The sequence below is a fragment of the Eurypyga helias genome, unplaced genomic scaffold (assembly GCF_000690775.1).
Source record: "Eurypyga helias isolate BGI_N326 unplaced genomic scaffold, ASM69077v1 scaffold4574, whole genome shotgun sequence".
Classification (NCBI taxonomy): Eukaryota; Metazoa; Chordata; class Aves; order Eurypygiformes; family Eurypygidae; genus Eurypyga; species Eurypyga helias.
In genome coordinates, this window is record NW_010245537.1 from 94,126 (window position 1) to 121,912 (window position 27,787).

At 45.6% G+C, this 27,787-nt stretch overlaps 1 protein-coding gene and 1 pseudogene across 1 annotated transcript; one reads left to right on the top strand and one right to left on the bottom strand.

Annotated features, from left to right (window-relative positions):
* The window catches only part of LOC104508461, a 17,311-nt pseudogene extending 10,063 nt beyond the window's left edge, over positions 1-7,248 (top strand).
* Positions 7,248-26,816, bottom strand: SMARCA5 (SWI/SNF related, matrix associated, actin dependent regulator of chromatin, subfamily a, member 5). Its single transcript, XM_010150098.1, has 24 exons — positions 26,787-26,816; positions 26,547-26,621; positions 23,613-23,779; positions 22,777-22,877; positions 22,029-22,129; positions 20,758-20,937; positions 19,595-19,750; positions 19,363-19,494; positions 18,490-18,558; positions 17,851-17,960; positions 17,405-17,631; positions 15,649-15,770; positions 15,409-15,561; positions 14,155-14,287; positions 13,310-13,458; positions 12,978-13,097; positions 12,641-12,751; positions 11,939-12,052; positions 11,614-11,736; positions 11,031-11,163; positions 9,937-10,055; positions 8,799-9,011; positions 8,232-8,342; positions 7,248-7,543 (listed from the first exon to the last, which is right to left on the bottom strand). The coding sequence occupies exons 1-24, from the start codon at positions 26,814-26,816 to the stop codon at positions 7,478-7,480; spliced, it is 3,015 nt and encodes a 1,004-aa protein (XP_010148400.1). The 3' UTR covers positions 7,248-7,477.
* Between the last annotated feature and the right edge of the window lie 971 nt (positions 26,817-27,787).

Below are 27,787 nucleotides of genomic sequence, written 5' to 3' on the forward strand. Positions count from 1 at the left end.
CCAAGTAATTGGCATACATCATAGGAAGGCATAGTGCCCTAACTGGCTTGTAGAAACCTCTTCTGACTCGTCCCCATTACATTAAAATATTTAAAAATATAGAAAAAGAAAGCAAGGAGCTGTGATTGGCAGGGTTTTTTTGCATTAATAGCGTCTGCGGCTGCTGGAGACCCAGCACAACAGACTGCGTTGGTCCCTCCACAGCCATGCTGTGGTGCTCTGACCAGTGCTCTGTGTCGCGCTTCATGTGCCCAGCTACAGCTCCCTAAGGCCTTTTCATCCATTCCTGTAGCAGATCTGTGGGCAGGGAAGAAGGCATGGGTGGGACACATGTATTTGTGTGGGTTTTTTTGCTTTGGTTTAAAGAGAGCAGTTCATGAGAATGCAAGGTTGGCAGGGTAAGTAATTTTTTTCAGGTTTGCATGCAGTAACCTGGTACCTCAGTGTTTTTCAGGTCTTAAACCTGGTGCAGTTGTACGTAACTCGCAACTGCCTCTCTGTCTCCTGCTCCCCTGCTGCCACTGGTGGCTGGCAACATTTTGATTTGCAGTCTGAACTGAGATGCACCTTTGTGTACGACACAGTTACCCTGGGGAAAGACAGGATAGGCAGCTCTGAATCGGAGCTCCAGGGTGAGCTGTTTCAGATGCTGTCCTTTCTAAACTCCATCCTATTCAGTGTTCTGATGATGGGAGACGTGGGTCGATAATGTGATGCTTTTTAACCTTGGGAACCTCAAAAGCAGTAACAGCACAGTGACTCCTTGGTTAAAACACCCACCCAAAGGACAATGATGTTTGTGTTTTAATGCTGTATGTTACTAAACGAGATGTTTTGAATCTTCCCTCAGTTGCATGCTGCTTTTCTTCTATAAAAATGAGATAAATTTGTTCACAGACCAACTCTAAAGCAGACGTTCTTATAAAGAGAGACACTCTGGTCCTGAATTGGTACACAGTTACAGGTTAGCGGAAGCACTTACGTAGCCCTGCACAGGGAAAGTGCCTGGAAAAGGGACCTTACTGGTGTGAACAGCCCTGGTGTCTGAGTGCCAAAATGACCCAAACCCCTTCTTTCTTCTGCCTGCACTCTGTTATATCGGTATTTGTGGATATACTTTAGATGAGTCTGGTCTTAGATCATCAAAAAGGGAAAAAAAACAATCTGCCCTAATGGATTGAACCATTAGCAGGTGTTGGTGGCTGGAGATCTGAAGTTGGAGATCTGTCTCAAAACTATCAATGTGCCAGGGTTTAATATCTGTAAAGAGCACCAGGGTGTAGGTAAAGTGCTTCAGATCTCCAGGTGCAGAAAATACATGACGAGCCTTCATGCTGGTGGTGAAACCATTGGCTTTTCCTCCCTAGTCTCTCTTTATCCCAGGCATATGTGGATCAGTGACGAAGGGTGACTTAGTGGTGAACTTGAAAACAGAGATCCATTTCTGGGGCCAGTTGGTGATGTCCCACCCAGATGCACACCCACCCTGTCCACCTGTGCTAGCCAGGGTATCGGTAGTGCAGTACCTGGCAGAGGAGAAAGGTATCACAGTAGAGGGTCTGCTCAGTGTAGAAGGGGAATGAGTAATTGAGGCACTTCCTTTGCTGGGGTGGAAGTTAATTTCTTTCCATTCTCTTTCTTCCTTCTTTTTGTGTGCTGATTTTATACTATGCCAGGCATGGGTATTAATTATAATTACACTTTGCCTTTTATTTTTTCAGGAGCATCTCTGGCATCGATGGTGATGTCTGCTGACCCACCCTGGCCTCATGTCTACACTGTCTGTTACGAAGTGAGCTGACCTTCCACCACTGGGGTTTTATCACCAGCGTCGCTGTGAGTTTGTATTCAGACTTCGTTTTAGGGGGGAGCAAAGGGAGTGTCAGTTTTAACATACTTTTCCATGTAGTCACCAGCACTGTAAGATCAGTAAACATCAACTCATTTGGATGCAGTCATGGTTTTTTCTTACATAAAAGCCTCATTATATAAAAAGCTTAAGCCTCTGGACTGAGCTCCAGGGACTTCTGACTGCTCAGAGCTTGTCCCAGGAGCTTGAGGCCAGAGCACACGCTCCCACTGGCACCGTTTATCGAGCCAGGCCAGTGCTGGAGCTCTGGCCTCTCTTGAAAAATTTTGCCTTAACATTATCTCCCTTGGCGTTGCCAGCAAATTCTGATCTGAGAGTTGCTGCTGCTGTTCTGAGAAGCTGGATGTTCTCCCGCATGTGGCACAGCTGCTTAGCTCCTGCTGAGTTCAGGAGTCAGTAGGAACTGCTGTGGCCCCGAAGCCTGTGCCTCTAATAGCGCAGAAAAAAGGAGGCATTTGCTCCAGCCACAACAATCTCTTCAGAGATTTAGTACGTTAGATTTGAACGCGGACGTGTTTGATTCCCGCCACCACCATGTCAAGGTCAGTTGCCCCCCTGCCTAAGCGCAGGTGATCTGTCTTAGCCCCAGTTTTACAGAGAAGCAGAGGGAGAGGCAGTGTGTGCGAGTGCCTTGCCTGTGCCGCCGCAGTGAGCCGGCAGTGCCGGTGCACACGCTTCCCCTCGGAGTCAAAGCACCTTGGTGGTAAACAGCAGTGCCCAAGTTTGTGAGTGCTTAGGATGCTGCTGGGAATTCAGCTTGGCCTCAGGAGCAGTGTGAGCTGAGAAGGTGATTGCTCAGAGACTGTGCAGAAATCCTCGCTTCTCCCCTCTTTTCCCAAGTGCAAGAGTACTCAGGTGCTTACACCGTGAAGTTCCTCCCTCGCACTGCAGTGCCCGGTCAGCGTTACGCCCTCCCTGTCATCTGCAACCCATGGGACCCAATTGTGTTTGATGTGGACATCAGGTTCCACCAGGTGCACCGTTTTACTTAGGACTTACACGTTTTTCCATGAAGCCCCATGGCCAGAACTGGCCGAAAGCAAATTTGGGCTGAAGGGCGCATGTTCTGTAACCACGGGAAGAGATGTTCTGGCATAGACCGTCCAGTACCAGTTGTCAAGGGAAAACCATGGAATGTTTCAGATGGCTTCAGAAGGAGTTTGACAGGGCTTGTAGATTGCTCCAGTCTCGTCTTCTCAGGTGAGAGAACCAAACTGAATTCTTTTTCTGTTAAAGCCAAAAGAAAAGGCAGCAGTGCACCAAGTGGCAGTAACTTACTGCTGTGGGCTGTTACAGTGAGCAGGTTTTCTGTTGCAGTCAGCTAGGGGAATGACCCGTGTAGCATCTGGAGACCGAGGACTCCAAATCTGAGACTTAACTTCCAGTGAACACACCTAACTTTTTAAAACCTCTTTGTGTAACACTGCATCCTTTAGTCAACAGGTGAAAAATGACCAGATTTTTATTTTTCTCAAAAGAAAAAGTACTGGATACCTCAGAGGGCCTGGTCAGTGTCAGTAGGAGCCATTTGACCCTTTTGACCAATAGAGCTGCTCTTTAGCTTTCTGCTTTGTTATCCACTTACGTGGTGAGTGTAGAGACAACTGTGTTACCTGCAAGTCTTGGTCTCGTTTGCTCCAACAGCTGGCATTGAGTTGAAATGGTGCCAGTTTAAACTAAAGGCAGCTGCTTCAGCGGTAGCCTTCACGCTGCCACCTCTTAATGCGGGACGCAAATGCTACGCGGGAAAATGATGCGATGAGGAAGAAGTAACCGGAGTTGTGGTGGCATGTGCATACTAAGTGAATTTTAGGCTTCTGTCTACATAATTGCACCCTGATGACTGTTACCCCTGGCAACAACTATCTAGTACCCTGGATGCTGGGATTATGGTGGTCAACAGGATAAAAGAGCAGTGTGAGAGTTGAGTTCTTTACCTTATTTCTGTGTTGGAGAGCTCTTTGACTCCTGATCCCCTCTACATCTCCCTGGCATTACACGTGTGCTGGGCCTCACAGTGCTCCAGGTTTATGGGGCAAACACTGACTGGTGGCTTGGTGCCAGCTTTTTCCCTCTGAATGCACTGGGCTCTGTTGGGCTCCTGCAGCCCCGAGGTGTTTGCGGCAGGGAGGGCAGAAAGGGGTGACTGGGAGCAACCTGCTGTTCCATCAGAGGGGTTACCCTACCTGCAGGGTATTTACTGCTTCCCTGGGCTAATTGCAGGCAGCATCCAGGTCGCAAGTGCAACCACGCACAGGGTGGCCAGGGCAGAGCAGGTTTCCCATCCTGTGCTCGCTGGCTTGAATCATGTAGATTGTTGTTCAGAGTAGAGGGAATGAGTCGGTGTTGAGCTAGGTTCTGGTCCTGATCTAGTTTATTGGCCTCTTGCCTGCAGCCCTGTTCTCTCAGTGAGGTTTGTGAGTGTCACTGAAAAGAGTCGTTGCTGCCCGTTGTCTGAGGGAACATGCATCTTCAGCTGGTTGAAATGCAGCGCTACTGTTGGGTGTTTTGGTGGGCTGTGATGAGAAGCACGACAGGAGGTGTATGGATATACGTAGGAGGGATGCTTATAAATGCTGCGTGCTGCTGAAAGGCTTGATCAGCACACCGCTGCTGTGGCAGTGGTTACAATGATCATTGCAAAGCCACAGCCGAGGAGTTTTTCTGATTAATTTCACTTCTCTCTGCAGGTCGGTGACCCAGTGGCAGCAGAGTTCAGTCTACACACTCAAATGTTTCTGCTATCCAAAAAAGAGCCGTGGATATCTGGTGGGTCAATGGGATTTGGAGAAGGAGCTAATGTAGCCTTTACCCAAGGTAAGAAGTCAATTGTACTTTCAGCTTATGAAAGCTAAACCAGAACCACTTTTAACAGTGAATTAACAGCTGAATGCATATTATAACCCATACGTGGTCTACGTAGTTCCCCTGCAGAAAATACAGCAGCACTAAAATATGAAGTAATGTAATTGAAACAGGCTTTGGTCCTATTCATGGGCTCCGAGAGGAAAAGCATTCCAAAGAAGGTGCGGAATTGAGGTGTGGATATCTGAAACCGCAGTTCTGAAAACTCTTGCTCCGTCACTGCGTAATGACGTACTCCCCTCCCACTGGTTGTTTTGCTTTGAAGCTGCCCACACTAGAAGGTTTTGCCCCGTTTTGAGGGGCCTAAGGAATTTCAGTGCTTAGGTGGTTCTAGTCAGAAATGCGGGAATTGAACACTTGTATCCCAGAGGCTCCTTGACTTGGCCAGGCAGCTGTCCTCAGCTGCAGACCGCATGCCTGGTGACTGCAGCTGCCTTCAGCCAAGCTGCTCAGGCTCATGCTGGCTTCTTCTGGTGTTTGAGTTCTGAGCCAGGGCAGGTGCTCACTCACTGACTGGAGCTGTTACCAGCTTCCAGGGAAACTCCTGCTAATGGTAGTATTGGACCAGAAATAATTTTGGTTTTAACTGGTGCCTTATTTATCAATCTGAAACCCAAATGTCCTATTATAAGGCTCTTATTTTGTTTGATATAATGCTATCAGGTTTGATGTATACCTGAAATGTGCATCTTATATGTGAATATGGGTTGCCCTCTAGTGAATTTAAAAAGAGCTGCGCTCTAAGAACCACACGTCAGTACGAACTGTAACAGAAAGCCTAAAGCCCAGGATAAATTACTAACAGCCATACTGTCCTCACATGCAAAGGGAAATTCGCTTAAAGCTACTAGGTAATTCCTGCCTGGAGCATTTCTAAGGATGGTTGGGTAATAACTTGATGAAATAACTTGAAGTTGACGGGGTTAATGTAAAACGTGTTGATCTGCTTTACTAGGATCTGAAATCTATGGCTGAGTGATGGTGGATCCAGCTCCAGAATCTCGGTGACTCCTTCAGCTGCAGCACCGAGGTGGTGTTCCCCTGCACTGGTGCCGATGGGCAGTGCCCAAGTGCAGCCCCCGGAGTCAGGAATACAGGTGCCTGGCTGACTCACCCTCCCTCTTACACAGATTCAAGATCCCGGTATGTAAACAAAGAGTTACGGTAGCCTGTGCTTTTAGATCCTGAATTTCTACATAAATCTGGAAATACCAAACTTTTAATTCCTTTAGGATACAGCTCGACCTGAGACACAAGGCAGAGCCTTTGGAAACCTGGAGGTTCATGCTATGTTAGCAGCTGACCATACGGATGCTTTTCCTCTAGTGCAGCAGCCTGGTTCTGATGGCTGCTGCCTCTCATCTGCTCCACTCTTGCGGGTAAGCTCTCTGGTAGGTGTGTCACAGATGTTCCTTCATGCTGCAAGGCTGGGGCGGAGATCGGAGCATGCAGGTGATCACAGGCGCTGTTAGCCAGCAGCAGCCTCAGCAAGGCCTTTCCTTCGTTCCTCTCCCTGGCGGCGCCGGAATGGTGCCGGGGTTGCTGTCTATCGCCCTTACAGCCTTGCTGTCACTGCAGGCGTGCACACCTGTGACCGGCAGTCACTGGGGGCCTTTTTACGTAGGAGAAAACAGGACAGTAGACTTGATTTTCTTGGAACTGGGGAAAAGGGTAATTGGTTTGTGTACGATATGAAAGAACCATGCATCCTGCTTTAAGTCAGATTAATTCCAATTTCTGAAGTCTCTTTATGGTTTCCTGAAGTGGGATTCTTCTTGCCTAAATTAAAACTAGCGTTTTGTGAGGTGAATGCAGCAGCCTTTCTGCATCCAAGCATTTGTTCTGGATTGTTTTGTGCCAGTAAATTCTGTAAGTATGGTACATTACATGATGGTGTTGGGAAGCATGCGAGTTCATCTCCGTCATTACACACCAGGTACGTGAAGGACAAGGGAAAGGCTGGTGCATGGTACAGTGTGACTAGCTCGGAGAGCAGCAGGGATTGCCAGGCCTGTAGAACCTGGCACTGCTCCAGCTCCCTGCAGAGCCCTCCAGTGTCCCTGCCCTTGCCACAGCTGCTGTTCACCCTGCTGTTTTCTGTTCTGACCTGTTGTTGCTGGCCAGTAAACTGATCCTGCCATTCGCAGGCCAGCCTAGTGAAGTGCAGACCTCGGTGCGACTGACTGACAGCGCTTGTTTCTGGCACAGGTTTCCAGCAGAAACTCGTCGTTCTGTTCCACGTTGTATGTGTGCTGATCCTCAGTTCTTGAGGTAAGTACCTGCCCCTACTGTCCAAGAACTGAGTGTGTCTGTGCTGTAACATTCAGTTCAGTAATGGTACAAGCCACAGCACTGCCAGGAATGGGGTTTGCCTGGTGGTGGCGTGGCAGTGGAAAGCACAACAGTTCTACGGCTCGCAACGGAAAGAGGGTTCACAACACCCTCAGAGGGGAAAAGAAGAAAACAGGGATCCAGGTAGGAACATGAATGAAGAGTCACACAAAGCCTTCTAAATAAATGAAGCCTATTTATTACTTCAAGTGTTAATGGTAAAAAAAACTCAGCACAGCTGTTGCATTTAAAAAAGTGAAACTACATTAAGTACTATGTTCCTAGTTCAGTAAAGAGATGAACCTGATGTCCTTTAATGACATAATAGTTGAGCATTATACAGTACATCTTATGAAGACCCGTAAATTAAAGAACTAGTTTTTAAATTTAGTGATTACAAAAACTCCGCTTTCACAGCTTTAGCTTCTTTTTTCTTCCGCGCCCATCCGGAGTCCCGTCCATTTTGCGCTTCTGTGCCTGCAAGGGAAGCGTTTCGGTAAGCGATTGTGACGCACAAAGATTACAACAAGCAAGCAGTGCGTCCCACAACAAAGCAGGGGGAGAAGGTTTTCACACCCTGGCAGCTTTACGACGTGATAAACTACAACTATGGTAGAATGGTCGGATGCACACCCTCCCCCAGGGTGGTGTTGCCTTCCAGCTCTGGAGTACAAAGTGTACAGAAGCAAATAAAGATGTTGTAAAGCTTCCCGTTCATGAAACAGTGTTTCTAAATACTCGTTTAAATAGTCTGTGAACAGTTCTAAAACTTATTATCCCACCATGCTTAACTTGGCTGATGTCTGCACCTCCTCACAGTTGTGCTGCTAAATTTCTGATACCAGCTTCACCCCTTTTCTTGCCTGGATTTGTTTGACTTGTTGCCTAGAGCTGTTGTATGTCCTTTACAAGTCTGCCTGTGTTGTCAGCCACACTGCACTCAACCAGCTTCTCTGCTCTGTGAGCTACAACTCGGAGCACAAACTCACCACCTGCCTCCAGCTGACATCCACAGCTGTACTAGCTAAGAGGCAGCCCGAACCTCAGGCAGCTCCTAAATACTGCCCTAAAAAGTCTGCTTTGATTTTAAGTAACTCTGGGTAGCACTTGTCCTAGACAGCTGGAAAAGCACCCTGTCCCACCACCATGCCTTTTCGAATCTTACCGAAGATGGTTTTGGTCCACGCTTCTTCTTTTCTGCCTTTTCCTTTTCTTCCAGTTCCATGTTTTCTCTTTCAATCAAGGTGATTAAAGTATTGCATCTCCTCTGCAGCTCCTGAAGTGCACAAGATACTTGCTCACTATGTTAGGCAGCCACTTGGTATTAAAGCTGCATCAGAGTACCGGAAGTGCCCGTAAGCAGTAGGTAAATTTTGTGCTACATCCCAGCAGAACAAAGGAGGAATGACCTATTTTGACAGTTACTGCCTGGCTTCACCAGAGTGAACTTTATCACAGGTGTTTGCTTTTTACAGCAGGTCTGTATTTAACTGAAATTCAGGTGGATTTTTGAGAAAACATACCTTGGAATCTTTTTCTCCTCCCACAAGGATTTTTACAGTTTATGGCATTTGCCTTCCACCACAGCTGCTGGGAAGTCTACAAAAACATGGCGCACTGCACACGGGTACAGGCGCACACCCCTCCGTTTCCAAAGCCATTGGTTTAGCAGGAGGGCAACTCCGCCATCACGGGCATTCGTGCACCAAGAGCAAAGCGGGTGAATACGTACCATTGCTGTTCGGGACTTGAGGAACCAGTCAAATCTGAACTGCGGGGAGTTTCGGATGCACTGCCGTAGTTCATCGTAGACGTTCTCTTTATCAAATCCCAGCTTGTGAAGCATACAGATCAGAAAGCGATCCTCCTCTTCGGTGTAATTCTTCCCTTTGTTAGTACCGTAGGATATTCTTAGCTGGTGGAAAGGGGCTTTGTATCTGCCAATCTAAACAAAACAAAGTCATATCAAACTAAGAAACAGCTCAGAATTAGCATGGAACTGTTCTACATGACAGCAATGTCACCTGAAGACAGGCAGATGGACAACACCACTTGAGAAAACCAGATCTTCTGTGATACCTGGTGCTAAGCCACCACCTGTGAGGAACTGTGGGTTCTAGATGGCATGCTTACCAACACCATCCAAACTGGTATGTTCTGTTTAAGACAACTGACAGCTTTGTCTGTGACCCTTTGATTAACAGCAAATTTCAGACCTGTCGCTACCTTTGAAAATAGTCAAGGTCTGCCAGGCTTCAAGTGGCAATGATCCTTTTTAACATACAAATCCTTGGGAATAGTCAAAATCAGAGTAAGGTACATGAGACTGCAGCGCACAGTTCAGCTGCAGTCAGGTTAATCGAGTCAGGTGCTGTGCTTCCTGCCTTCCCTAGAAGAGAGAACTTACTAGTCAAACGGGGACTGGGGGGGGGAAAGTCTGACTGCTGTCTTAATTTTCTGCAAGTCCCTCCATTACCAAACCCTGGTTGGTGAAACACAGATCAGAACAACAGCCTGCTCTCTTGGTAAGTCTTCCCCTTTTGTAGTGCTCTAAACCTCTGTGTGTGTGTGTGTCTATCTATCTATCATGCATTTTCAGTCACACAGGTCCAAAAGTGAAATTCTGCTGCTTCAGAAAGCATGTAGTGATTGGGAGTTTGTCATAGAGGCCGATGAACTGCGTGTCCTGTGATAAAGGTGATGGTTACAAACTAGGAGCAAGGCTGTACCTGAAGTTACCATCACAGCGCTCAGCCAGGACAGCACCTCCGTGGAATGGAAAGGTGACATGGGAAGCAGCTGCTGAGGAATGTGCAAAAGAGGCAAATGCCACTCCCAACGGTTAGTAACAAGAAACACAGCCAAGATACCTTTGTGTCAAGTGCCTTTTTTATGCTGATCCGTCTCTGAATTCTGGCTTCTCCTCTTTCGATCTGAGCCATGATCTTCTCTATGTCTTGGAGTTCGTTGCATCTTTCCCAGAACACAGCTAAGAAAAGAACAATTGGTTATAGTTTCTTATCATGCACCTTAAAAGTTAGGGGGTTTACCTTAAAAAAAGGTTGTTCGATGTAATTTCCTTTCACCAGAACTTAGTGCTGCATGTTAACAGGCATGACTTTACCTGATGAGGAACCTGCCCTTGCTGGTATCATGTGTCACAGCATTACACATGCTGTTAGGAAGGGGGTAGGTACAGGAGACCCCAGTTTAAGTGAGGTGCCATCCAGGCCAGAAGGGTTTTGGTTAGCCAATCTCCTCAAAGGAGAAAGCTTCTTAGACTGGACACTGGTAAACAGTGATACATTTTACAGAGGGAAGCTGGAGGGCAACTAAGGACAAGAGCACAGGTCTACGAGACAAGCAGGTGTTTAAAGAAAAGAGGTTTTTAAAGACTTTCACATCTGTAAGCTGCTCTATACCTTTCAGGAATTTAGCCCCAGGACTGTGCAGCTGCACTACAACAGAAAATGCTTCCGAGGCATCAGAGGTAAGTAGCCAAGTGGACTCGTCACAAAAACCAACAGCCATTATCTATTTAGTCACCTGATGTCTACTGCATCCCCCTCCTGAGGAGGAAATAAAGGTGTGAAGAGCAAGAAAAGTACTGGTGAGTGAACGCAAGGAAGGGTGAAATCTCCCCAGCCCAGCGCCGTTTCTCAGCATTTCACCTGCGCGCATTAACGAGAGCTGAAGACAGTGCGAGGCAGTTGGAGAAGATTTAGGATGCATTAAAGTGGGTCAGTAGAAGTTTATATGCACATTTTAGTGCTGCTTTTAATTATGCAGGGGCTAAGCAGGGTAACATCTGGATCAGTAGATCCCAAATCCACTAGTACAGTCCTACCCTGAACATCCTGAAGACCCATGTAAGGAATTCTCAGCAGCACGCGGTTACCGTGTTCTAACAAGGAGAACAGCATTGCACACGGACTCAGAGCTGACTACTGAAAAATCCAGTTACCTGAATACTCAATGACTTCTTCCGGGGTTTTTCCTTCCACTTCTCGGGCGATGTTTTCAATGTCATCACGGCCCCACTTCTCATTGGCTTTGATGAACTGGTTAAAGTCTCTCTTATTCCAGTTAGTGAATCCCTTTGCAGCAATCAAAAGGAAGCGGTGCACAGAAGTTCAGTAGCTGTGTCTTCAAATCTACTTCAACAGACTTCTTCAAACATCCTGTAACCCTTCCACCATTCCAGCAGCATCACACCTCTGCTTTCTTTGCAGTTTAATGTTAGCAGAAGAGCTCCTCCTGCTGCTGTGGCTGTACAGACTGTCAGTATTTAGACTCCACCCAAACACTGCATAATAATCACCACTCGTTCTCTTCCTACTAGTTTCAGATTAAAGAGGCTCCAGCTCAACTGAATCCCTCCTACCAGTATTCTCTGAGGAGTGCACGGAACCCCTTTTAAGAAGAAAAATCCCTCAGATGACCCAACAGGCTCTGTAAGGGTTCTGTTTTGACAGACAGGCCCACCAGCTCTTTTCCTGGCCATGCTCCCTCGGAAGGTCCAGTAGTGGCTAAAGACCCAACTATACCTGGGTGAGAAGCTTCTCCTTTTCTTCTAGTTCCTCATCATTGAGAGGTTCAGCCTCATCGATCTTAAGCTGCTCTTCCTTCTGCGCTTGGGCTGCATTTGGCAGGTCAGGGTTACGAGGTACCTGAGAGGTGATGCATTTTGCAGAATGTGGTTAGTTTTTCACAGAAAATTGCTATTTCTCACTTTTCTATGAATGTAACCTAATCCCTTATCCAGCTCAACATGACATTCTTTCCTTGCAAGTAGTGTGAAAGGCAGGACAAGTACACGTTCTCCTGAGGTTGCAGTAAACTCTTACAACAATGGGTGGATTCTTCAGTTACCTTGTACCCAATGGTTTTCCTGTAGTAGAGAATCTCTTTTTCCAGTAGCTCAAAGAGGCGTGGAGGGAAGAACTGGAAGTCCTGTACATTTGGCTGTTTCGGAGGCCGCGGTGCCTGAAATACACACAACCTTTGTCTGTGACACCCTTTCACATTCAGAATCTGTTTGCTTGTAGTAACTGATTTTAGTTTATCAGGAAAATAAATGATCTTCATTTTTAAAAAATGCATTGTCTTTACTAACAAAAAACAAACCCCAGGCCACACCATACAAGAGCCAACTCTAAAGAACAACTCTGAAAGACCCTTGAGAAAAAGGGAGAGGGTCTTCTGGGAGGAGGCAGAGGCTGGGGAAGGGTGTCACATATGTATGTTACCCTTCCACCCTGTCCATCCATCTCCCCAAACAAAGTTTAGGTGTTCCAAGCAGCACTAAGGAAATCTTCCACTGGTACGGAAAACGTACAGTAGCTCCCATAAAAACAAAGGAACACCTGGGTCTTACCCTCCCAACACCTCACAGGTTTCATCCTGCTCTTACTTTTCTCTCACAGAAGTTTGTCTCAAAAGTCCTTTGGATTTTTCCAAATTCAGATTGCCCCTTGTGTACTGAAGTGGAGAGCGTGGGTTTTGTGAGTAAACACTGCTTTCCCGTTTAATCAGGCATGTTTGAACCTCTCTCTTTCAAATTACTCGACTCACCTTGGGTGCTTTCGGCTCGCTGACTCGAAGAGCCTCTCTGAAGTAAGCATCCACAGCATAATTGGCTTTTCTTTCTCGTTTAGGTGGTTCGATCCACTCTGTAAATGCCATCTATAAAAACAAATCCCACCACCCCAAAAAACATTAAGACAGCCTTGCAAAATAATCAGACCAGCTACAAGTTTTATATAAAACTCGGTCTACAGCTACTTCAATAAATAACAGACCTTACCCAGTAATCTGGGAAACCAGTTTGCATTTCAACCAACACTTCTTAATCAAATATGGTCCAATCATACAAGTTAGTGCTTTCCTACAGAAGAAATTTAAAAGCTACCTTCTGTTTTTCTCTGTAGTCTTCCCCTTCAAAATTATACACGCTGGACTCTGTATCCATGGTGAAATTCCTGAGTGAGCTCTCCCCCATCTTTGAAAGCTTTTCATTCATTTCTGCAGTCTTGGAGTAGAGAAAAGAACAGTAGCCGTGTTGAAAGGTCCTTCGTCTCAAAACATCCCAGTTACAACATCAGACAAACCCAGGACATTTGACCACTACGCAAACTCCCTCCTCTCTCCAGCTCCCACTCAAGTTGCCACCTAGGGAGACACTGTCCTGCCATCCAATTTCGCTCCACAGCTGGGCTCCCCTTGGTTTCAACTTGATCTCACCTTCTTTGCACCTCTTTCCAAAATGTGATCAATATCTTCATCTGTGATCTCGCTGTCCTTCGAGGCAAACACGTGTGTCGCTCCATGTCTAATCATCTGCAGCATTTCATCCTTCCCAAGTTTATTCAGGTTTTGATCCACCAGTCTTCCTGAAGGGAAAAGTACTGGATGATAGCAACTAACTGAAGATGAGGGAAGGAGCAACACACGATTGTTCTCTCCCTTACCTTTCCAAAGTAAAGCTATAGCTATATCCCTTGCTGAGAAAGGGAATATTCTAAATGAAGGAAAAGCCCAAACCCAGCAAAATCCAGCCAGGGACCACATCCACCCATCTGCCTCATTATACGCTGAGTTCAAACAGCATCGCTCTGGATGAGCAGTCCCTCCGTCTAGGTTTGCTACGGAGCGTGTTTTCACTGCTTCCAGACTAAACCTTACCGAATCGTGTTTTCAGAAATAAAGTTACTGATTCCAGGCAGGCCAACCAAAAGGGTTACACTGCGCTCACTTCTCCCCCTTTGTTACAACGACAAACAGCAGGGCATTCATTTCTCCAGTCCAAAGGGGAGGTCAGGTGCTTCAGAAGTAACAAGATCTGGCTGTATCCACCTGCACGCACCTGTCACTAGGGAGGTGATCAGAGTGAGGAGAAGCTTTCCCCACCAGTAAAAACGCATTTCAGGTGGATCAGGCCCTCTCACACCCTCTGCAGAGCTCAGATGAGGCAAGAGCAACATTCCCACCTTTCACACTCACTAGCTGGCTTTGCCGTCATTTCCAAGTGGGGAAAAGAGGGAGAGAAGCGCACCCCGTGTGCAAACACACTGCCTCCGTATACTCGCCTTGCTGAATGACTATGGAATCCAGCCGGAGTTTCATTTCTGCCCGCTCCACTATTCTTTCTTCCACGGTATTGTCTGTGATAAACCTGAAGACTCGAACTGTCTTGGTTTGGCCAATTCTATGCGCTCGATCCTGAGCAAAAAGGAGAGCAACACAACAATTCAGTACGCGGTTTCCCGCAGGGCTCTGTCATCAGTCTTCCCTTTTCTTTACTTTCAACATCCTGGTTTGCCAAACGGAATAGCGTAGGTTAGTTAAACCCTTACAGAGCTGCAGTCGACGCGACTACCCGAGACAGCGCCTGCTTCCCAGCACTGCGAGTTTTGGGGTGTTTTATGAATCCCCTCAGGGAGCCTGTCTCCACATGTCGTACCTACAGGCAGTGGGGGTTGGGGGTTGCGTTTTGTTATCATGCCCAGGGAGGAAAACTGGATGCTCCTGCCCTTACGAAACCTCCTACGACATCAAAGTATTTAAGAAATTATCCCAGTACTGACCAAGAGCTGCCTTTCTCAGAACTGTTCAGTTGAGTATTTCAAGAACACCACAACACACCACTTCCCCTGACTGTCAAACTTCCCCCAACTGCCAAATCGTTAACCACCACGGTGCTAATCCACAGGGAGGAACACACACCTCCTGTGGGAGCTGCAACCATCCTGCTTTTGCTTCCAGACACTGGTTCCATCATGGAACCAATGTTTTGGTCATGGAACCAAAATGAACCCCATTTTTACTAGACTATGAGACCTACAGCCTCCCTGAAAGAAGCAAAAATAAATTTGCAGGATTTGTCACTGAAAGGCCTCAATTGTCACAACACACTCGTAATTTTTGCATTGTTTTACTCTCCTAGGTGGTCACAGCAGCATTCCTGACTACTCCTGAGGCTGCAGCTACATGCAAATATACTCAACAAACTGAAATATGGTTGCTAAAAGGACCTTGCTCACTAACCACCCCCCCCTTTTTGGGATTAACACATACCAGCCCAGATGGTTGTTTTAAAAGAAAAGAGGCTATTCTCATGAAACACCACTAAGAGTACAGTCAGCACGCCCACTGCACGAATCGCATAACCCAAGCGTGACTAAAGGTTCCGCACAGTGGAAGCTGCACCGGAACCGAATCAGTCTTAGCTATACTACTCCTGTCCCAAAACACCACCAGCTCCTTCTGGAACTGCTGCATCCTGCCACACACGCAGTTCTAGAAAAGTTCTGTGAGAAGGTAAATTCCATTTGGATTCTTACCATAGCTTGAAGATCTACTTGGGGATTCCAGTCTGAATCGTACAGAATGACAACGTCAGCCGTAGCCAGATTGATTCCAAGACCTCCTGCCCGTGTACTCAACATGAACACAAACTTGGAGCTGCCGGGTTCATTATATGCATTAATAGATGCCTAAACAAATAAATGGAAGGTATGAGTTGAACCGAGCATTTCACAAGTACTGTTCTGACTTAAGTGAAATACTTAAGTTTTAAATACCTGTCTCTCATCATGTGGTGTCTGTCCATCCAGTCTGCAATATTCGTAATTTCGCCACATACAGTAATCTTCCAGGATATCTAGGACTCTGGTCATTTGACTGAAGATTAAGACTCTTGAATCTGTTTGGGTAAAAAGTTTCCCTATGTTTTCACCAAAACTTAAGACTTAACCAACGGTGCAAGCCTGCGTTAGCAGGGAGGGACAGAAGGCCGTTGCGCGTACCAAGAAGAAAAGCAGGCGGAATTTCAGGGCCCAGTCTGCAAGGCAGGGCTGCAGCCGCTGCTGTCAGAGCAGCTGTGTGGGGCACTGCTGCCTACCGGGGTTAAACCACAATGGTCCTTGCTGGTGCCCAGCCTGGGGCTCCAAGGGTCCCACCCAGGTCATGGCAGATATGACCGCAGGGTGCATGGCCCCCTCTTGCGTTTAGCTACTACCGGGCAGGCTCCCGCGCCTGCCATGGCACTTCCTGCCTTCCCGTACAGCAGAGTCTCTGCACCGGCTGCCGCCTTACCAGAGTGTCCCCAGACAAGGCAGAGTAAGGTGATAACACACATGTAAAACCATCAAGGAGTATGAAGAATAAAAATACGAAGGATTTGTGTTGGGGTTCAAGATATCTAGGAATAAAGTTCTTGTAAGAACTTCTTTCTTCCCGCTGAGAAGAAGCTCCACAAAATGGGAAGGTACAGTAATCTATGTATGCACACACACTACCATCTCCAACCTTCCTGACAGGTTCAAGTAACACACAAAACATGCAAAGCTTCCACCTCCCCTTGTATTGTCCTAGTGTGACTTCCTTTGTCCTGTGGACTCAAGGTCTAACAACGAATTCCCTTTTGTTTAAGATGATCCTTTAAGACCAGGCCAATTTTAACTGCCCCATCTCAGCAAGAAGCCTCACAGCAGGGAGAAACCAAGATCAAGAAAAGCAGAGTGACCACTGGATTCTTTCTGCGGTTTCACAACGGCAGATGGATATCGCCACAGCTGCTGGAATGGCACCTGGACACGAAGTACACGTTACTTTTACAGTACTTCAGGCTGAGGTTTGGATCTGGTTGTATTTTTCTGCCACAGCTCCCCAGTCACAAACTTTCCTCCACGCCTTCAGGCACGTTACTTCAGTAAGTATACTCATTAAAACAACAAGTTAAAGATTTATTCCAGCATCAAAAATTCTGTGGAAACAGAATTTTACAGTAATGTGTTCCAGAGCTTTGTCCCTGCTCCCAACTACCTTGAAAAGAGAGTTCCCCCACGGCTGCATGCCTTGAAGGATTCACAGAAAACACTCAGGTGCTGCTCAAAATCGTATCCAGCCAGAAGGACCAACATTTCCCATAGGATCTGACTTGAACCCTGCGTGAAGGCTTTGAATCCGAAATGGCACTTCAAGGCACGTGAAAGGAGTGGCTAACATGGCATTATTATGAAACATAACCACGTGGGAAGAAAGAAAACCTGAAGCCCAGAGCAAGGGATGTTTCTGTGGCCTCAATTTAGCTGGGATGAAAAAAAAGAAAACAAACACTTCAGTGTCACAAAAAGCCGTAACGGCCTGTTGATCCAATTACTGATGAAGGTTTGGTACCACCGGTTTGAGACACAGTGCTTGACGAGCTGGTGTCACGCTAGAAGCCACCAATAATCCTGGCTGAAGCGTGCTGGTTTTTGCCCAGGTGACACGGAAACATTAAGCCGCCCTGACTTTTACTTTTATCACTGAACCGAACAGCGACGAGACGCTTACCTTGTTCTTTCAACTTGGGTAGCAATTTGTCCAGTACCACCATTTTGCCACTGTTGGTGACCAAATGCATATCTGTTGTGTAAGGCGGACCAGGTTCCGCTCCATCAAAGAGATACGGATGATTGCAACATTTTCGCAGCTGCATGAGGATATTCAACAGCCTCATTTTGTCCAGCTTCCCGGCTGAATTCAGTATGTCTATATCCTTCATTAAGATCCGTGTATACCTGCATCAAAGAAAGAACAAACTGTGGTAACTCTGAACCAAAGCAGGCCTGTCTTTACATAAGCGTAGTCAGGAGCGCCCCCCTCCCCCTCATCTCCTCAGGAAACTCTCCCTGATGGGCAGGGGTGCCAGCCCACCAGAAGGAATTACACCAAGTTCCGCTCACAAGCGGCACGTTCCTCTGAGCCTTAACTGCAGCGCAGTGAGGTTCGTGAATTACCATTCTCGCTGCATTTTGCTGAGACCCACGTAAATTTTAACTTCCTTCTTCGGGGGCAAGCTTTTCTCTACATCAGCCTTGATGCGGCGTAGCAGGAACGGCCGTAGCACCTGAAAGAGATTGCAACATTAAACCTGGTTTGGAACAGAAACACAGAGCAGGCCAACAGACAAAAGCAGCGTAGGTGCTCGCTACCACAAGTGCTCAAACACCAGACCTACTACCAGGTCACCCAAAGAAGCAATCTATGTGAGAACGGGAACAGACCATGGGCTTTCTTTGCAAGACTCAAATATTAGGCCAAAATCATCTTTCAGATGGTTCTACGTGCCTTGATTTTTTTATTTTAGTTTTGCTTGACTAAAAAAGTCAGACACTGAGATATTTAGTCTCTTCATAGCCAGTATTTTTAATGTAAGCATTTCAGAGCCCCAAATGCCACAACTATTGACCCTTCTCTACCCTCCCAAACAACTTGTCAAGAAACAGATCATCACCTGAGCTTCACCAACCTCTTCTGAAAGCCTACCACATCTCTGGAGTAAGCTCTCTTGCCCAATATTCTGCCCCAAAGCAGCATTAGAGGAATTATTTAGAACTTAGGTAAACCCAACACATACAAAAAGCAGAAAGACTTACCATGTGAAGGCGTTCCACCAACTTCTGATCCCCTAGGCAGTTGTTGGTGTCGAACCACGAATCAAAGTCCTGTACCAACAAAATCATTGGTGTGTCAGAGGCTCCTTTCAAAGCACAACATCATTACAGTGGTGAATAAATACAGCTCACGTGATTCTCTTACGCAGGCAGTAGAAGGACATATTACCAGCTATGGACTGCTTTTATGGCAAGCTCTGTAACACAACACAATGCCTTCCCTGCCGTCCCTCATCCCCCAAAAAACACCATGAAAAACCAAACTGGGGGAAAAAGGAAAAAAAGAATCAATGTAGGAGTCCTTTTCTGTTAAAAAAGATGCACTTATCACTTCCACTGGACAGATTCCATCTGGAAGAAGTGTACTGCCACAGCATTTGATGAAAAATGAAAAGGAAAAAGGAAAATTTTGGGATAATGCACCACAACGCTTCCCTTTCTACAGCTATTGCACTCCCAGTTCAAAGTGGTTAAGCACACACTTCATTTTGGGAAGTCTACTGCTCATTATATACTATCTTCCAACTCACAGGAAGCAAGTCTTAGATAAACAAAAAGGTAACTCCTAGTTGGATATAAACCCGAAGTCAGTCGGTTTAGCCATCACAATGTTTAAACCTATTCTGAAACACAGAGGAGAGCATCTTCACATCATGATTTTAAATACCTCTTGTATCTGCTACGTTCACAACAGCCCTTAAAAGTGGCCAAGCTGGGAAAATTCCGCAAAACAGTTCTGTCAGTCTACTGTTACCAGTACCCGATACTCCAGACCATACATATTAAGATCTATTTTTTCCAATCCGGAAAATCAGCAAAGTTCCTTTAATCTGATTAGCAGAAAGGCAGACTTACTTCAGATGAGTTAAAGACATCTGGCAAAAGAAAGTTAAGAAGCGCCCACAGTTCATGCAAGTTGTTCTGAAGCGGAGTTCCAGTTAACAGCAGCCGATTTGTAGTCTTGAATTCCCTCACGATTTCTGATAACTGAAGGACATTGAGACATGAGCAGACACAAAGATATTACCAGTCTCCACCACCACCTGGTAACCCCCACACATCTCTCGTCACTGAAAGAATAAATTACCTTTGATTTTTCATTTTTAATCCTGTGGGCTTCATCTATAACAAGGTATCTCCAGTTAAACTTTTTGAATACCGATTTCTCCTTGATGAGCATTTCGTACGATGTTACACAGACATCCCACTCTCCAGGCAACAACACGTCTCTGACAAAGGCAGCCTAGACAGCAAGGTGACAGTTAGTTCCTGATGCTCTGTCAAATCTCAAACAGAACACACTAGCGCTGCTGAAATTCTAAAACAACATTGCTGCTAAATTCAAAAGTGAAAGACAAGGTAACATTACTTATAGAGGCAACGTAACATACACCGCTGTAAAGCTTGACAATTCTGTCAGTGACGAAGCTGCTAAAACCCTGGGGCAGAGCAGAGAAGGGATTTCAGCCCCAACTTCTGGCTCTGGAAACTGCAGGTGACTACACACACGAAGGTTTCAATAGCTGAACTGTAAGATCAGAACTCTAAATAAAATTTTCTGTAGGTTTACTCTGTTTTGGTTTTAAGTTTAGAAACCAGCAGTTTTTGATTACAAAAAATAATCCCAAGCACAGCTTTATTTGGCTAACTGAATGACTGCTACAATGCTGACATCCAAGGTTAAAAGCAGACACAGCTATCGGTCAGAATTCAAAACACATAGTGTAAACGTCAGCAACTTAACTCATATAAGCAAGGAACTATACTGAAGAGTAAGAACTTCTGGATTCAAAAAAAGATACACTAAAGAAAAATTCACAAGATATCACACCCGGACCAATGACCTCCAGAACTATCTAAAGTTTCATCAATATTTCTGTACTTTCTAACCCAACAAACTCTGAACATAGAGCTGCATGCCCTTAGAATTAAAAAAAATAATCTGCTGACAAAAGCAGAAGTTTAATGGCAGCAGTAGTAACTCTCCCTTCCACAAGGACATGGGTAACTCCAGCTGACAACCTACAGATGCTCCGTCGATGACGAGCATGAAGTGACAACGCAACAGCCGGGCACCAGATACTTGAATTCTAAGCTGGCTGTGTTTTGGGAAGGTAGCACCTGTGGGTCTTACTGTGTAACCACTACAAATCCAAGTACCATCCTACCCTGGGAGCGGAAGGTGAAGGTAAATGACAGTAAGATTACATGCTGGATTCACAGAGGAAAAAGCACCACCTCAAAACTTACTCGCTGGTCTTTGTCACCTATCAAACAGACTGCTCGAAGGGTAGGCACCCATCTCTTGAATTCATTCATCCAGTTGTGTAGCGTGGACTTTGGAACTAATACCATGTGAGGACCCGGAATATTTCTGTAGTGTTTCATATACCCAAGAAGAGAAATAGTCTGCAGTGTCTTCCCAAGACCCTGTAAGAGAGGTTAACACGTCAGAAAAAAACATACCTTCGGAAACCCCTTTAAAAACCCCCAAGAGTGAGTGCCAAGTACAACACGGAAGACAGTAGCCTGAAGAGATGGGTGAGAAAAACTAAGGAGAGCACTACTCACAAAAGGCATCAACATCTCGGTTAGGAAAAGCCTGTATGGCTTCCCACATTTGATTAAAAAAAGGACTAACATTGGCAAACCTTGGAGTACAAAGTTGGAATTTCCCCTTAACCTTTCAAGTGAGACACAGCCTTAGAAGTGCAAGCAAACATCACTAAATTTGGCTCTGTAGGCTAGGGTGTACCCGGATTATTTGTTTAGAGGCCAACAAACTTTACCAACTGGACATACGAATTCTCTTAAATTTGAAATAAAGTGAATAAATTAAGAACCCTGAAAGGAGGCTTGTACTGACCACAACATGATGTCAGACCTTGTGACAAGAAAGCCAAACATAAATGTAAACAGCTGCCTGTGTCACAGAAGGAAACAAATACTGAGCTGCTTTAGATGGTGTGGAAGCAATGTTAGCACAGCTCTCCAGCTACATCTATCTTGGCATCATTTCTCCCAGAAAATTTCCCACTGGGGCAGCTCTTGCTGCAGAGATCAGCCCATACAGGACACTCGCATCCTGTTATCTGCATTTTACCCTCACAGCAAACAGGAAGTGTTCCCACATCTGTTCCTCTTTTCACACGTAACACTCTCTTCACAAGGGCAGCTTGAGAACACCATTACAGAACAGATGCAAGTTGGAGGAAAAAAATAAGAGGACATGCCATTCTACAGAAAAATAAAATCTGGTGGAGGGGAGTTGTTCTAAAAGTAAGTTGACAGATTCCTTTTATCATCTGCCCAGTTCTAAAACTGCCTGCACAGTTTATTTAAATAAAGATACCTGTGACACTTTTAACTTTAGTGACTTAAAACACACTAGATAATCAGATTTGGCAAATTCTATATAGCATTTAGTGCTATGAGAACAAACACACATCTACACAGCTGAATTCAAGCGGTGCTGTATCACACGTGTTCGCACGCCCCCGAAACACGAGCTATGCACGTACCATTTCATCTGCTAGGATACCATTGATGCCGTTTTCATACAAAGAGATGAGCCAGTTCAGTCCTCGGACCTGATAATCACGCAGCTTTCCCCATTTAACATCTAAAAGACATGAAAGAACAGACTAAAAGATCTGTGCCAACTTACCAAAGACCTTCGCCATCCCGTGCCTGCTACACGACACCGATTATCTAAGCTACCCAACAAAATGGAGTAGTACATTTCATGCAGTAAATTCTGAAGGTGATGCAGACTGGAGACAGCAACACGTTAATTTTGCTTCTGCAAGCTGCTCCAACAGTTTTGTTTTCTGCAAGGACCCAAAATACATAGAAATTCTAATTCTATCCCTACCCTCCAAATCAGCATACAGTCAAATGTTAAAAAACCAGAACACTGAATTCTGTTAAATGGACTGGAAGCTGTTAGGTACTTTACATGGCACCAGAAGTCACTAAGACTTCAAACCAGCTCACTCCTAGTAACTACAGGATAGCAACTGGATTTCCAAAGGGCCAGACTCACAGGACCACATTCCTGGCCCGACTGAAAAGAAACAGTCCCTTTCTAATACACCTTGTCCCATTAGACCAGTCCTGGTTTTTTGCTTCTTCTCCTGTTCCCCAAAACTGATTCATTGTCCTTGGGAAGGATGAAAATAAACTTCATTTTAAACAACATTTTGAAGGAAAAAGAAGAGGGGAAAAAAGAATACGCCAAAAAAACCCAACAGAAAAGAGGAAACTCACATGATGGAGATTCCTCAAATCGAGTGCAGACGTTTGTTGCCTTAGAGCTCTCTGTTAACAGCTCCTCGTCCTCCTCCTGCTCTGTTCTACGATGGCGGTAGCTGAAAAAGTGCAAGAGAGACGTTAGTTTCTGGCTAAACTGAAAAGCCGTGACTCTGTTCTGAAACGAAATGTAACGCTGTTGCAGGACAGAATGTAAACACCCAAAGCAGCTTCTTGCACAGTTCTTCAAAAGAACTCGTGTTCAGCTGACCAACTGCAATGCTGCTTTTTCACTCTCTAGGCCACAACCTTCTTAACAACAGAAGGTGGGACGCTGCCAGCAGGCTCAAACATTAGAGCAAGGTGACTGGAAAGGGGCAAGTTGTGTGCATCAGTACTGGCCTTTAATTGCACGGCAGGGCATGACATGCATTTCAGAGCTCTGGAACATCTGCCAAACACTGGAGGTACTGGAGCCATGGCAGCTGCAGTGAAGGCAATCCAGATTTCTGGACTTCTGACGTTCCAGCTGCCTGTGAGCAGCTGTATACTGCTGTTCTCCGAGAACTCTTACGACTCACGGCCTCAAACACTCTACTTCCCTGCCCCTGCTTTCCTTCATGCTGGAATACTTTTAATCATGACAGTGCCCTACCGGCAACACAAAACCCTTGTAACTCCTAGAATTCTTAAGCAACCCTCAACTTACAGGTGGGCAATTGAAAAAACCCACAATTCTACAGCATAAAGCACACACCAAAATAGGACAAAAGATGAGCAAGTTTAACTTACGCTTCTAAAGTACAATAAAATCCATAATTACAGTACAAGCTGGCCTACATGCCATCACTCACTCGCCAACTGACAGTAAATTCTGTTTCTCATCCTTCTTTATTCGTGGACGGCCGGGCTTCATTTTCAGAGGTGAAGTTGGAGTTTTCTGAGCAGCAGGCTGAATGAAATGAGCAAACAGCTCAGTCTGCTTCAACAGATACTCAAATCTGTTTGCTCTGTCTGTTTGCTGTTGACAAGGAAAATTAAATGGAACATGTGTGAGACATTACCGTATGTAGTCATTCAAAAGAAAACGCTAACGCTTTTTAAACACCACAGGTTCACATCTCTTTATATAGGTAGCGACAACAAGAAGGCAGAGAGCATCAACATCATGAGTGGTGCTGACAGATTCAGTATTATTTCACTGAGCCAAGGCTGGCCTGTGCCACGCGGTGAAGATCACAGTTGCAAGGCAGAGCTGCGCTACGGCTGAAATCCGACTTCACCACAAGGACGGCACGAGTGTCACCAGACACCGCCACAGAGTCCCCTTAACAACCTTCTCCTATCCAAAATGATAGTCCCACTCCCAGAAATTTACCCCCCCATCCTGCACGCGGAGGATTCTGTAATGAACGCGTTCATCTCGCCAACCTGGCAACAACTGTGTTCTACTGCATTGGTTTCCTGCCTGCCCAGTGAGATACATCACCTCGCTGTGGTGTCAGATGAGCAAAAGAGCTGCCACAAAAGGGGGCAGAAGAGCCCAGAGCGAGAACCCAGCACACCTATTTCAGCAGCAGAGACCTCTTGGCCCAACTTGTCAGACTGCCCCCTTCGACAAGTCACCACTTCTGCTGTGCAAAAAGACGGCGGAAGACAATAGCGAAAAGGTTCAGTTCCTTTGAGACAGGTTTCATTTGGAACCAACACACCTTCCCAAGGCCACCTCAAGACTTTAGAACAGACAATCAAGACAGAAAGCAGCTCCAAGCTTAACAGCAACCACTGTGACGTTCTGCTAGAACCTGGTATTTAGCAACTGGCACAGTTACAGGAAGTGAGTTTTCTTACTAGGAAGGAACATATGTCCCAGACTTCTGCAAGAGCAATGCCTGCTCTGTGAGCGTTCTCCTCGTTCAAGCAAGCGGTTCCTGCACTATGTAAGAGACAGGGGGTGAGAGGAGAAAGGGATGAAGACAGAGATGCTGTGTGTACCACAGCAGTCGGGCTCTAACTGCAGTTTAAGCTTGATCGACACCGCGACAATCCACACCCACTGAAGTCAAGTTTTCCTGTCTGTTCTTCATCGGATGTTTTTTTGTTCACTTTAACATCTTCTGAGGTTTAAACTAGGCAAGAAGTTACTACTGTCCCAGTTGCTGACCCTTACTTTTAAGTACTTGTTTCAGCAGCTGTGCAAAAGAGAAGAGATACAACGTGCACTGCAAAAGCTTCCTCATTCTAAAATTTTACTGAGCGATCTTCTGCAAGTTTCGGCACCGCACACACATCCCCAGAACTCATTTTCATCGCACTTAAACTCCTTTAGGTAGCTAACAAACACGATCTGTGTCTTCCCAGTGTGACACAGACAACAGGCTCTGTAACCTGGAGCTCTCCTTCTACCAACAGAGAGGTTTTTCCTGTTGTTTCAGTGGGTTTTTTCCCCCCAGTGCAACTTCTGGCTATCGTGGCAGTGAAACGCCACCCCCCTCTCGACCGTGCCTGTCTAGAGAGACAACTCCAAGTTCGCCACCTTCAGTGTGCCAGGAAGCAGCACAGCGAAACTCACAGAAGACAACTGGGTTCTCTCGAGTGGCAAGAAGAAACAACACAGGAAGCAGCAAATTGTACAAATCCGTTTCACTTTCCTATGAAGAAATTCCACATGCAGTCAGACACTGGAATTACGAACAGGAAGAAAGGAAAACAGGGAGGAACAGAGAAAGAAAATGCAGTGAGATGGTGAGGAGTAGACAGCTCCATCTCTTACATTCAGGATAGGCTAAAAACTAAGGAAAAGTTTTCTCCTCTCTAACCGGGGAAGCACAGAATTGCCTCCCTTCAGAAGCTCAAGGACCTTAATGACAGCTTCACAGAGAACAAGTTCAACTTCAGAAAAAGTAAACAAAACCCCCTTCAATCTAGACAAAGTAACAGGGTTGGAAAGTTGGCCAAGGCTTAGAGCCATTGTTTGTCCTAACAGCAAACCTTTCCTCAGCCTCCTGTCAATTTTGAAAGCTAACTTTTATTTACTTTGACCCCAAAACTGTACTGTTTGAAAGAATCTGATTTTTCAGTCCTGCTACTAAAGCATATTTCAGCTGAAACCGAATGCAGTGCCTACCCAAAGCCTTGCGCCAAACCTTTCTTTTTACTGCTCACCCCCCCAAACATAAATTAATATGCTGCTCCTACAAAGGACTGCTGCACTGGCAATTCAAAAATAAGTTTAGGATTATTTTCCTGTATTCAACAGTAACACAGAACAGGTCCTAGACTTCCACTGACCACGTGCATTGAGAAAGCAAGATCCTAGGGGATCTTACTCATTGTTTCTGAGAAAGTGAATACTCCGCTCTTCATAAACCCCCTTGCCTACAGGAAGGGCAACTCTACAGATAATTTCAAAAGCAACTTGACAACTCTGTATTACCTTTCTTTTCCAAGACATTTGAATATTTCCCATTACCTGATTCCTCTAAATCAAGAGATCCTCAAAGCTGCTAAGACTATACTTCCTAGAAACAGCAGAACACATGAACAGTTCTTCCCACAAATGACTGCAGTGGGAATGGAGAAAGAGCAGAGGACCAATGAACAAAATGCTATAAAAGGAAAAAGGGCCTGAGGGCTTTTCTCTGGATAGGTTTTGGTTTCAAATTATTCAATATCTAGACAATGTCTTATAACTCCAGTTAGGAGATTTCAAACAAGCAGAAAACTCAGTCTGTTTTAAGCAACTGCGTAACTACCGATAGCTGTACACAGTTCCAAACGTTACATACCATTTTCTCTTCATACGTAGGGTCTGCTTCCTGGATTTCTTTTGGTTTTCCTGGTGATGCGCCATCAAAAGATTCCTGAGAAGAAAAAGAATTAGAAAAAATTTTATTTTTTGAACAAGGGAAGATACCCATGTAAAGGGAGTAAGCCTGTTTCAAATTACGACCTATCCACCTCAGATGGCACAGCCATCCTTCACTGCTTTGATACAGTCAGCTTCCTGTTGCTTACTGTAAAATTACCTGGAGACGGATCAAAGAGGCCTGCCACATGGTGAGGGATGGAGCTACATCTCTCTAATCCAATTTAGCTCCATCATTAAAGCATCACATTAGTGAGAAAGGGAGCGAGCTGTGGTCCAGGAGCCCGGCACGCCACATTAGAGTGCTGAGCCAAAACCCCCTAAAGCTGGCTCTGGAGAGTACTGTGAAAGAACTAGCTCTGGCCCCAAAGCTAGAGCAGTTCAAGATTTGGTTTTTCAACTTTCCCAAATTACCCCAATCATTCTGTGTCAAGGGAACAAGTCTAAAGAAGAACATGGACTGCAGTTTTGTCCTGGAAGCAGAGTTATCACCTGTGCCACCACTACTAACGGCAAAACAAGTCAGCTGGGAGAAGGCAGCCCTCCTTCATACCCTTCCTGCCAAATCCTTGACATACTGCTTTTGGTCATTCTCTCGGATCAGGGCTCTCTTATCCTTGTCTCTCCTGTTATTAGGTTAACTCATTCCCCATCAGCTCCCATGTGCAATTTCATCTTCTGCTCTAGAAACAATGGGATGATCCTTCCCTAGTAAACCATGCTAAAGCAACATACTACAAAATAATCTTGAAAGGGTAAGAAAAGGAAAGAAAGAGATGCCTTCAAAATCACGATTAACCATCTGTTTAATTGAGCCAAATTCAGTCTCGACTGGCACACGTAGAACAAAGGATCAGGAAAGTAAGAAACAACCTGAAACAAAGGTAGGCAAAACACAGGATGTTTGTGGGCGGGTGCTTCCTTACAGAACTCCAGCAGGTAAGGCGTGTGGAAACAGAAGAACCCGAACACAAACGTTTCATTCACCGTCAAAAGCGTAAAGAAGGGAGCATAAAAAGATATGTCCGAAGATCTTACAAGGTCATACCCAAACGTTCTTACTCTTGTCCCGCTGGATCTAGCCAGCACCCGCCTAGCAGTGGGCACAAGCACAGAACTATCTGAACTTCCGTACGGAATTCACATTTCTCCTCAAGCACC

Coding starts and splice junctions, on each gene's coding strand:
- SMARCA5 (XM_010150098.1), bottom strand. CDS start 26,816: ATGTGGCAGGCCTCTTTGATCCGTCTCCAG. Junction 22,130..22,776: donor ATTTGAGGAATCTCCATCAT/GTGAGTTTCCTC, acceptor CATGTCTTTTAG/ATGTTAAATGGGGAAAGCTG. Junction 17,632..17,850: donor AGCAAAATGCAGCGAGAATG/GTAATTCACGAA, acceptor TCTTTGATGCAG/GTATACACGGATCTTAATGA.